Source organism: Choristoneura fumiferana, chromosome 23 (assembly GCF_025370935.1).
Source record: "Choristoneura fumiferana chromosome 23, NRCan_CFum_1, whole genome shotgun sequence".
Taxonomy (NCBI): Eukaryota; Metazoa; Arthropoda; class Insecta; order Lepidoptera; family Tortricidae; genus Choristoneura; species Choristoneura fumiferana.
The window spans coordinates 10,414,567-10,427,260 of NC_133494.1; the positions used below are offsets into that span (position 1 = coordinate 10,414,567).

General features: G+C 38.1%; 1 protein-coding gene across 4 annotated transcripts in view; it reads right to left on the bottom strand.

Moving 5' to 3' along the window:
* Nucleotides 1-435: 435 nt before the first annotated feature.
* The window catches only part of spen (spen family transcriptional repressor split ends), a 117,254-nt gene continuing 104,995 nt past the window's right edge, over nucleotides 436-12,694 (bottom strand). For all 4 annotated transcript variants that reach the window (XM_074105467.1, XM_074105466.1, XM_074105465.1 and 1 more), the window contains 4 exons: nucleotides 7,437-7,582; nucleotides 6,617-6,817; nucleotides 5,415-5,573; nucleotides 436-3,339 (listed from right to left, as the gene is read on the bottom strand). In XM_074105467.1, the coding sequence (XP_073961568.1) occupies nucleotides 3,211-3,339; nucleotides 5,415-5,573; nucleotides 6,617-6,817; nucleotides 7,437-7,582 (635 nt within the window). In that variant the 3' untranslated portion in view covers nucleotides 436-3,210. The remainder of the gene's footprint in view (nucleotides 3,340-5,414; nucleotides 5,574-6,616; nucleotides 6,818-7,436; nucleotides 7,583-12,694) is intronic.

A 12,694-nucleotide genomic window follows, 5' to 3' on the forward strand; every position in this document is an offset into this window, starting at 1 on the left:
GCCACGGTCGGCCACAGCCGACAAAAATAAAACTGAAAATCGTTCCATAATCATATGCGCCACGAAATGCCGACATGGCCACTATGGCCCTTTTTTCAGCTATCGTGTTTTACCAACCGTGGCGGTCAAAGGGTTACTATCAGAGACTACGCGTATTAATAATGATGTGTGTTATCAGTTGAAAACTATACACAAGTGAACTAATCTTCAACATCGGTCATGTCATGACCAGTACTTATGGAAAATTAATTCAAGAATTAAGTACAGCTCGTACGAATGGATTGAATGAGCGAATGAACGTATTTGTGTACCTATATGAATACACTTCACACAAAGTTCGTGACATTTTCGTTCAATCCATTCATGCCAGCTCTTGTGAATCGACCTATATTAATCGACTCTTTTCAATAGGCGGAGACCACAATGAAAACACAATTTTTATGTAATATTTTTTTTAATAGTATTGGTAGGTAGGAGGTACATAACACGCAGGAGACTGGGTCGTTTGGATAAAGGGAAGTAAGATACAATACTATTTTCAATATGTACAAAATATACAGTTATACCTAAGTCCTAGCATTTTAAAACTATTATATAATTATGATCACATTTTCTCGCGGGGCGTCCGACTGCGGCTGCTGCGATACAACAATATATCTCTCACTTTCACTTTTGCTGCACGCTGAGATCAAATGTTAATTTTACAAATATTTAAACTCTATATCTCACACACCGGCAGCAGCCGCCGCCGCAGGCCGCCCGCCGCGCCGTTGCTGGGTCGGACACATCCAACCTCTTGCAATTATTTATTAACAAAACCATATTATACTTCTCACGTTAGTTTACGATACATGTATTTCTTAAGTCTGCATTATCCTTCTTAACGACGCCGTGAAAACAAAATAAGTATAATATAAAATTCACTGGGACACGGAAACATTAATAAAAATGTTAAATATTAATAATTGACACTTTTTTAGTAGCATAAAGCAAGCTAGTTCAAGTAAACGGGCAGAGTGCGTCGGGTGCTCGAGCCACACCGCCCCGCGGGTAACCGCACCCCATCTAAACAAGGAAAATGAGTAAATACCGATTTTAGCACAATCAATAAATATTTCTTTCTATCTCATAATTTTCAATATGAAGCCTATATATTGTATCTAAGTTTTATGAAGACTTATTTACATTGATTGCCTTTATAAGGACTTCACGATGGAATAAATATATGTAAAGTGTACACTGGGCATCTGTATGCTAATAAAATTATATTTTTAAAATTAATGGACGAAGTGATGAGTTCGTTTGTTCCTCCTAGCTAATTCGAGAACTGCTTGCGACGGAAACATGACAAACAAATGTCGTTCATACATTCTACGTTTCATACCTTAAACATAATATACATAATAACCTGTGCTATTGTTATTACTTTCTATTTTTATTACACATACAAAATTACAATACATAAAATATTTTGTACTTTTGACGTACGACTGCGCCGTCGTACCATTATCTAACTATACACTTCATGCGAGACACCGAAGTTCTAACCAATCACTGGAAATTAGGAGGCGAGAGTTCGAATCGCTAATATACAAAATGCAGACGAAACCTATGAGAAGTACAATATTGTTAGTTTTTGCAGTCAAATCATTACAAATTGAGTGAAAAAGAAATAGCGTTGAGAAGCGTTCTACTAACCGCAGCAGCTATGAGCATTATTGATGCTATCGTAGCACTGGGGAATGGTTTATCTGTTTCGTGTTATGTTTGTTTAACGTGACAGCGAAATCGAAACCGTGAAGGCACCAACGCCAGTCTGGGGCGCAAGATGGCAAGAGAACCTAAAACCGAATCGTGTCTATGTCGCTGTCAAACCAAACAAACTAAATCCTTTGAGCTCAAAGAAGTAATTTAACTGGGACAATGCTGTACCATGTTTAGTCAATGTAAATAACTAAAAATATATAAATAAAAAATGAGTCGTCCAACAATTTCACCAAAAGCTCCACTCGATGTAAGAAACAGCAAACTAAAACAGATTAATTCGTTATTTGTTACATCAAGCCACAGAACAGGAGTGCCACGGGTTGTAGGAAGTAACAAAATTGATTCTATGAGCTTGTCGTGTGGAAGTCGGCCGCAGGCGCGACCGCGGGGAGCCGCACTGCTCTCTTAATGTCTATATTAAAAAGTCAGAATCACAGTTTATTTTCCATGTGTATTATTTTTATCTCTTACTGTTTTATATACTTCTCAACTTATCTCAACTTACATTTTTACAAATTAACAATAATCATAATTACTCCGATGATGAGTTTTCTTTTCTATCGTTACGTAAGCGAATAAATCGAAATTTAGTACGAATATATTCTATATTTACACGATTTAAGTTACTTTAGACCTAGTCGCTTAAAACAAAATAACAATATACACTAACAATAAAAAATGCTCGATAGATTGCCACTCATCTAACAGAACCCAAAACTAAAATATATTTTTATCAACCGCTTTTGTCATTCATTATCTTATTTTTTATATAAATTTAAACTCCGAATAACGTCGAACCCAGTCGACCATAACAAAAGTATTTTACAAATAAGCTACGACTTAAATCTAGCACTTAAATAAGTGACGGCGGCTTACCTAGTTATGTGAGTGTGACGTGCGCGCGCCGCAGCGGCAGTGCGCGCGACGATAAATAAAGAACATCATTCGTTACACCGAAGTTCAGCTTCATAGAGGTATTAAGACTCAATTCCTATGAACATTTATCATCAAGCTTCGTTATCGATTTCTTAACGGGGTCTACCAGGTCAGTTGCTAGCTAAGTTAAAATAAAAGTTAAGAAAGTTTCACAACCTGGCCATATTTACAATGCATTATTATTAATCCTCTAATTATTAGAGTCTAATAAATCAGCGTAATTTAGGATCACGATCTTTTCAAACTTAGTCACTGGTGACGATCGGAGGTGTCATGTCTAGATTTTGGGGAAGCATGGTCAATTCCGTGGCTGCCGCGAGCCGTTAAAGGTAAAAGGCACAACTGGGCCGGTCAAGGAACCGGCCGCATACGGCAAGCGTTCTTCTACGGGTGACGCTTTAGCGGTCAGGCATAGCATCGGGCGGGACGTCAGTGCTTACGAAGTCCAGTTCGTGGCGTCCGGGAGTCCGGAACGGGAGTCTAGCGCGGTGCGGGCGGCGGGGCCGCTCAGACTGTAGCGATGACGATGAGCAGATGCGCGATGTCGGCGACGCGGTGCATGAGATCGGGCGCGATGCGGTTCAGGTTCTCGTTGGCGAAGTCGCACGACGGGAAGATGTGCACCGTGTACATGGCCTGTTGACCAAATTTACTTTGTTACCAAAAATTCAAGGTAAGGTCGCCTCCAAACCTAGGCTGTCAGACTGATATCGAAAATGCTTGCCTACTTAAACAACGGACTCTAACACGAAGGATTCCGTGCCATCCACGTAACACCGAACCGATTCTTGATATTGAATCTTAAAAATATTTACATTACTTCAATGATCTTGTAACTGTATCGGCATATGTTTAAGTGTACCCTGGAACGCATTTCCATGAATGCTACATTATCAGAATGACAGTAATTTTTAGTGTTTCGAGTCAAAAAGTCCAGTGGCAATCACGAACCAAAAAACGCAGCATTGGCAAATAGCCGGACCGACATTACGAGCATTTGGTACATTAATGATTAATTTTCGTACCCAAAGGTTGCCATCGGAACCCTATTACTGAGACTCTGCTGTCTGTCTGTCTATATGTCTGTCTGTCTGTCTGTCCGTCTGTCTGCCCGTCCGTCTGTCACAGGGCTCTATTTCTTGAGCCGTAATAGCTAGGCGCTTCAAATTTTCACAGATTATGTATTACAGTAGCCGCTACAACAACAAATACTAAAAATAAAATAAAGTTAAAAATTAAAGGGGGTCGTCATACAAGAAACGTGTTTCATTCAGCGGTTTTTGGTTGCTAGGCTGCCAAGATGACGGCCGTCAGTTGCTAGGAGCAACTCCAGTGACCCTATGTTGTTTAATGTTTAACTACTTATAAATTTGCTATTTTATAATAAAACCTTCGATAATTATAATAATTGTCTCTAAGGCCGTGGTTTATTTTTTTGTGCAGCATTAAGATTAAATAACAATTTATGATCCACAAACCTCCGACACACACTACACACATTTCACAAATGCAACATCAATAAAGCACTCACAGCCGCTGTGTTTAATGTTTTTTTACACTAAAAAATGTCCGTTATAATTCATACTAAGTAACACTATTTATTAACAAGGTCAAAATTTAAAATCAGGTTAAGATTTATTCACTAATTCATAATAAGTAGGCGCCGTCGGCCGAATTATCGCGTTCAGCCACTTTTTTTTTCTGCCGCTTGCGCCGCGGCGCATGGTAAGAGTCTAAAGCGCTATTCAGCCACCGACAGGGCGACAGCCAAAAGAGGATGAGAATTTAAAATTGTTCTTTATTCAAAATACTTGCACCTAGTCCTTACATTTTGGCGATATGTTTTTATTAACTTGTAATGTAATGTTTGTTTGGGGGGAATTAATATTTCAACTTAATTTGAAGTGGATATCTTCAACCGATTGAGCTGAAATTTTGCATGCATGTATAAATTCGATGACAATGCAATATTATTATGACGTTGAGCTGATCTGATGATGGAGTTAGATGTTGGCCATAGGAACTCTGTAATAAAACGACACGACCGCATCGATTTTGGTCTCATTTGATTCGTCTTGACGACTACCAACTTTGGTAACCAGGGGCAAAAAGTACCGCCAGCAAAAAAGCTTGTATTAGATTTTTTTACAAAAAAATATTACTGAAATATTTGTTTTTAAAACATTTTGTACTTTATAAAGTACATTCGGCCGTTGTTTTAAGTGGTAATTGGTCCTTTATAAAGTACGCGAGGAGTCAGGAGGATACTGAATGAAGACATTTTGACTTTGACTTTAATCGTAGCGTTCTAAGGAGACCTTTGTTAAACAGTGGAAGTGTTCCAGCTTACAATGGTAGTGACGTCACTTTCAGTGTGTATGGATGTGTCGGGTGTGGGCAAGGCCGGCCTTAGCCATCTAGGCGCCTCGGACGAGTCATGCCTTTGGCGCCCTTTTAGAGAAGCGACAAAATTACAGGTCGTGTTTGTTGGACACAGATTACTCATACTCACTCCTACGAGATATATGTCTTTAAAATTAAAGTTAATACGCTGTCTAGGTTTTCTTTACATTGATAAAGATAGGTATTCGAATTAATTAAGTGGTTAATTTGAGCTGGCGCGTGCAGCGCCCTGTAGCACGTGGCGCCCCGGGCAGCTGCCCCGGTCGCCCCCCTAACGCCGGCACTGAGTATTGGCTATGATAAGGTACCTGGTGGTGTCCGGGCAGCGCGACGTTGACGATGCCGGCGGCCTGTTTTCGCTGCAGGTAGGTGATGAAGCCACCGTTGAGGTTGGTGGATTGTTGCAATACGTCCATGTGGTCGCGCCCGCACGGCAGCGCCAGCAAGATACAGTGCTCGTTCTCCAACTGCCGAGGAAAAGATCACATTTATAGCTCCTGTTAATCAGATCTCATGTCGCTTAGTTGCCCAGTGTTGACAACGTACCTTACTAATAATATAAATGCGAAAGTGAATGGTAAACGCTAGTTTGGTATATAGATACCAAGGCCTTCTAGAATAACACATACTTTTTATTCTGATATTCCCAAGGGATAGGGATAAAATCTCGAAATTTCAACTACTGGGTTTAGTTTAGACACATGAATTTTGGCACTGATATAACGGGTAAGACCTTTTGTTGGAAAAAACGTTTTATTGGGTAAATGAATTTATGTATAAAACTGGATTTTTAATTTTACGAATTTCAAATTATTTATTTTATTGCTTAAATTGTTATCATTTTATAATTTTTACATTAACATTTTCATTATTACCTACTGAGTTATTGCCTGATGTATTATTTTTTACATAACTTTGACATTTTGGCCTTTATTCTTTTTTAATGTTAATTTCAATGCGTTTTCATTATGACGATCCCTTGTCTTATTTTAATTGTTTTCATTCACATCATGATATACTTAGAATTTTATTTGTATCATCATCATCATCATCATCCCAGCCTATATACGTCCCACTGCTGGGCACAGGCCTCCTCTCAGAAAAAGAGGGCTTGGGGGCCATAGTTCCCATGCGGGCCCAGTGCTGCTCGGGAACTTCACACGCACCATGAATTGCTTCGCAGGTTTGTGCAGGTTTCCTCACGATGTTTTCCTTCACCGGCGCGCTTCACACTTTATTTGTATATTATATTATTATTCATCTTATTACCTTTGACGATTTCAATACAAATTCTAATACATAACTGACATTTATGTAAATTGTAATGTGATAATGATGCATTGAATGAATAACTAAACTAAGCTATGTTATATACAAAGTTAGTGAAATCTACGATGTATTTTTGTGAATATAGAAAATCCCAGAATTTCAATTCACCTGTTGGTTTTAATGGTTAACGTGTGCGAGGCCGCGGTGCCGCGGGTAAACACTAGTAAACAAATAACGTTACCTTCATCTTGCGATGCACCTGGTCGAGCTGGACGGGCTCGAGGCGCATGCGCTGCGCGATGCGGAGCGGCGGCGTGGAGCCGTCCGTGTGCCGCGGCAGCGTGTCGTGCGCCACGCGCATGCTGCCGCCCACGAAGTGCATCTGGACGGCCGCAGAGTCGTTCTTTAGGGCCAAAAGCCCTTGCCACATCACCGGGTAACGCTGCAAGAACAGTTTCAGACTAGCGTTATTTGCGCGTATAAGCTCGTGTTTGTTAGCGCGTGCACGGTTGAATACGCAGGAATAAGCGCGTACACGCACGTTCGGTTGCCAAAACCAACCGTATATGCGCAGAAAAAATCTACTTTGAGCCACCCTAAACGTCGTATTCATGCTCGATGTAGGCTAATTAAAAAAACTTTTTATGCTTTAATGCACACTGTAAAATCTACGTCTAAGACCAAAGCAAGTAGGATCAGGCGCCAACAGACACGAACAATAAGATCGATTTTATTTTTATTTTGTCTTTACCTGTTTCTAATATTTATTTTTCTTTTCAGACTCAACCTTACGAATAATGGTTTAAGTTCCATATAAAGTACCTACTTTTAAGAATGTTTTTATTGTTTAAACAACGTTCAAATACATTATAAGCGTAGAAGTGATACTATTCGCCACAGTGAACATGATTCAAGATTATGTTTTTGGTTTTTTTTTTTCAATGTAGAATTTTTGGACTGTAAGGTAACGACGAGGTTTGAATCATGAATTATTTCAACCTGATGCAATCAGCGAAGCAAGACTAATAAGTATAAAATGTAAATTAAAATGTGTTAAGTACCCTTAGCAGCATCTGTAGCGAGTCGGCCTCGCGCGGCACCTGCGATGCGTGCGGCGGGCCCGGCGCGGCCAGCGGCGGCAGCGCGCCCGGCAGGCGCGACGTGCCGTGCGCCGGCGGCGGCGACCGCCCGCACCCCACCGCGTACACTGCGGAGACAACACGCGTTAAGGACGATGCTCCTGGTTGCCTCATGATCAATATCCCGTTAGATGGTGCTCTGTTATCAATATCGCCTTTTTTAGGGTTCCGTAGTTAACTAGGTTTGAGTAGATAGGTAGGTTTGAGTTATTGCAGAAAAACTGCGCTTCTCAACAAAAGGACGTAAGTGCCGTGAATATACGCTCTTTTTATGGTAATAGATTTTAAGACTGTAGTAACCGTTTTAATTGTGTAATAACGCACATTATATTACTTGATTTTTTTTCGTAATGGTTACGGAACCCTATCTTGGGCGTGTAGACGCTCTTGTCCGAAGTATGATTCATAAGCCATGCTAGCAGTTTGCTAGTTGTTGAGCCGCTGATAGACTGATTAGACTCGTTTATGTTTGGCCACCTTGACAAATCAAAGACAAAAAATGGCCTAATCGATAATTAAAAAAAAAAAGTTGACAGCAGTGACAGCAAATTACAGGAAAAAAATAAAAAGCGAGAAGTTTTGTTTTCCCGCCATTTCCGATCCGCATGTTTATGTTGTGCAAAAAGCCATAATTGTGTTAATCATCCTATTTTTTTTTTCATACTTATTGTTAATTTATTGCTGCTATTTAGAGGATTTTTAAATACAAATTCCTGAAAAATATTTTTCCTGGTTTTTTTTTTAATCTTTGCGTAACTTCACCCTTCACTAAAATATCTTCGGTATGGTTTTTGCTCTTGTCAAAGTCAGCTGTTCATACTTGTGGCGGCCATTTTGTGACTTAGCAGGGAGATAAAGGAGGGTCTACGGTCCTCTAACTTTAGCAGAGCCTTGATCGACTGATTAGCGCTAACAGACGTTTATGAATCATGTTTTTTAGCATCGGGCCTTCAAGGAGCCTTCAAGGAGGCTCTAACTTTTTATGAATAAGGCTGTAAGACTGTAGTAAGCGTTTTAATTGTGTAATAACGCACATTATATTACTTGATTTTTTTTTCGTAATGGTTACGGAACCCTATCTTGGGCGTGTCCGACACGCTCTTGGCCGCTTTTTCTCATCTATTTTATAAGCCATGCATGCTTTGTTTGACTTGATTTAATCTGATTTGATTTGTAATGATTTTATTTTTTATCTGTTTTATTTTATTTTGTCTTCATTTCATATAACCATAATTTCATTAATTTGATTTTTGTTGTATTTTTATTATTATTTTTGATTGTATTATATAATGTCACTTTTTTTGAGGAGTAGATTGTACGGGCTTTCAGGTTTCAAGTACAATTTTGTAATTGGATAACTGTTTTCCTATAGTTTACCTTGCCAAAGCGCATAAAAGAAAATGAAAGTTGATGGATTTTTAACTTAATTTTCTATTTATAGTATATTTCCATTGGATTTTATCAAAGGAAAAAATATTATGCGTAATTGGGGATGTCTAAAAAAAATTACCCACGGTTTTTATATTTTTTTTGTACAGAAAAGTCAATTATAAGAAACTAATTTCAATATTTTTTCATTTAGTTCACTACTTTTTTCAAAATTAATTATTGAAAATATTTTGGTTGATGACGTCACAATTCGATAAAGTGCTACCACATAGCTGATTAGTTCATGACTTTGTCATGTGGCACCCTCTTTATTTTTAATTTTTTTATCTGTGGTCAAGTCTAGTGTCAACTGTCAACCAACTTTCACTATTGTCAATCCGTTCCATCCTCGTAACATAATTGTTTTTCCCTGGATTCCTATTACCCTAATATACTGTGCTAGTACCTTGGACTGAACCTGCTTATTCGTTGAACTTTGCTTGCCTCTGGATACCGAGATGAATAAAAAATGTATTGTACCAAGTCGCACCAACACTACTAGCCGTAATAGTAAAAAAGCTTTTGTGCACGTAAATAAGAACTTGAAAAAGCTATGGTGTTATAAATAAGATATCGATGTCGATTCAAAACGCCAGTGTTATTGCTGTGAAGATCATCTAAACGTAAGTAATTTATTTTATACACTTACTAACCTACAAATACGAGTATAACTATTGTCGTATTTGCAGAAGATGCACTATCATGCGTGAAACTTGAGTCATGTCTGATTTATGTTGGAGTGCAGTAAAAAGGGCAGAGAATTCCAGATATTACATACTTAATTATTTTGTATATCAGGGTCACAAAATACCAACTTTAGAAAATGGTATATATATATCTGGTTTAGAAAATGGTGTATATATATATATATCTGGTTCAGTTAGCATTTATTTTATAAATCTAATAAATAACGCCGTTTTTTATGTACCCATGTAATTTAGTTTTCATCGTATTAAGCTTCTGTACCATGAACCTAATTTAGTTTTTTTTTTATAGCTGGAAGAAGATTTAGAAAATTGATATTCTGCCACCAAACTCAGTCATCATAGCAGACAGAGGCTTCAAATAAATTGAAACTGAGCTGATAACAAAAGGTGTCAAGTTGCTCCGCCCTCCTAGCGTGTACTCTGGTATCAAGCCTAGTAAAGCAGAAGTAATAAAGACAAAGTAATAGCAAGTCTCAGAGTACATGTTGAGAGGTTTATCAGAAGAATTAAGAGAGTTTAGACTTTTAAAACCCCATTCTATCATAAACCATAAACATGTAAGTTACATGAACCATATATATTGTTGTTAAAGCATGCGGTGTGATTAATTTGCAAAGTGAGATAATAAAAAGTGAATAAACAACCAAAATAGTTTTATTTTATTTTCAACCTTAAAACTACTCACATTATATTTTCATCAGTATCACCTTGTTTAGTTAACTTTTTTAAGGCATAGCATTTTGACGACCAGATGGCCTAGTGGTTAGAGAACCTGATTACGAAGCTTGGGGTCCCGCGTTCGATTCCCGTGTCAGGGCAGATATTTGTATGAAAAATACGAATCTTGCTCTCAGGTCTTGGGTGTTTAATATGTATTTAAGTATGTATCTATGTATATAAGTATGTTTTTCCGTTGCCTAGTACCCATAACACAAGCTTTTCTTAGCTTACTTTGGGACTAGGTCAATTGGTGTGAATTGTCCCGTGATATTTACGTGCAGAACGATCGGTATCCGGGACCAAGCCAAGTTGTTTTCAAAGGGAACCGTATGTTGTCGTAAATGCTGAAATATCAGTGTCCGGGGCCAAATAAAGGTTTTTTCAAACAGAAAAGTGCAAGTCGTCGTAAGTGCAGAAAGATCGGTGTCCGGGGCCAAACAAAGTTGTTCTCAAAGAGAGAAGTGTAAGTCGTCGTAAGTGCAGAAAGATCGGCGTCCGGTTTAACCAAAGGTACAATTCATTCAGAAAAGGTCATCGGAATCCGGTATAAACACAGCCAGGGTATTTTACTTAATTCCGCTCAATACAATATTCGTCGCAAAACAAACAAGAATGACAATTTACAGTAATGACACTTTGCCGGCACTGTCAGTGCCAAATGTCAGATTGCCGATCCAAATCAAACTCCGTAGTATAATCCACGCGTAAATTGTGAAGAGTTCTAACCACACAGAATAAAGTACGACTTGGACCAGTTACGCAATTTACACCAATGTCAAATGAAGGTCATAGCTTATTTGTTAAATAATAAATTAATTACATTATATAAAAATTAAATAACTACAGAAAACGAGTTAAAAAGCATTTATCTCGAAATGGTTTTCGATTTACTATACATTGCAAAAAAAATAGACATCCCCAATTGGACACTAAATAGGAACTACTCCGATTTGAATCAACGTTGTTTATTATATAAAAGAATACTTTAACAAAAATAACTTTGTGGTTTACAAATGTAATTAAACAGTAAAAATCAACAAACGGTTATGTTTAGACGGTCAGTGGTAAAATATTTAGTGATATGAAGTGATATCATTTGAAAACGACTAATAACTTACGATTAATTTTAATAGTCTTAATTTAAGAACACTGTAGTATTAAAACTCTTACCAAAAACCTATAATTTTGTCTCTACACTAAATTAATTTGAAAAGGGACCTTAGTGTCGGACGTAAAATGTTTAGTGACATAGTTAAGAATAAGATGTAAAAAAATACTTTTGATTTGTAGTTATAACTATTAATCGTTATTATTATTATAAATCAACCTCTAAAGACACAGATTGGGGTAAATCGTCAATAAGGGCCTTATCACATTAGCGATTTGCGGGAGAGTTGAAAGCGAGGCGAGCGCGCAGTGAATTCGCTGCGAGCGTATACGATTTCGCCGCAAGCGCACAACGATGTCACTGCGAGCGCGTAGCGAGGTCGCTACTTTAGCGCCAAAAACGCCATATTGTAGACTTTCGTACTATACGTATACGTATAATAATAGGGCGCCTTCGGCGCTAACGCAGCGAACTCGCTGCGCGCTCGCAGCGACATCGTTGCACGCTCGCGGGGATATCGTTGCGTGCTCGCGGTGAAATCGTTACTCGCTCGAAGCAAACTCGCTGCGCGCTCGCCTCGCTTTCAACTCGCCCCAAAAATCGCTAGTGTGATAAGGCCCTAACTGGCTACCGCCTAATGGTGGCCAGTTATTTATGATTTACCTTACTCTAATTAAACGTTTTTTATGATTATTGTGATTGACGTTTTATACGCCGACATAGCACCGACGTCCGACACATCTTCCAAACCGATACCGATCGTACAGAAAGCATACAAGAGCGACACCGACAATAAGGTTCCTTTCTTACTAAACTTTAAGGGATGTTTTAACTCATACAAAATCGATTTAAATATTTGTGTCTCTGTCAAATTATAATATAGAGTAAGAAAATAAAAAATGTTTTTTTTTTGACATTGTACTTTAAACGCTATTATCTCTGAAACTAGAACCGACAACAAGGCCCCTTTTCCTAGATAACGCCACATTTATACATATACCTGTGGTCTTACAATAATAAATGATTTGAATCTTTTAGTGATTGTGTATACATATATAGTATAGACATTTTTTAGAGCGTAGAAATAACCTCGAAATGACAATTGTGCAAAAATATTTTAAAAAAACACGATTTAATTTCGTGAAACGCAATGATTACATCAGCTAATAGAGATCGTTATCAACGTGCAGTTTTCATAGCCAAGTATGGTCGGCAAA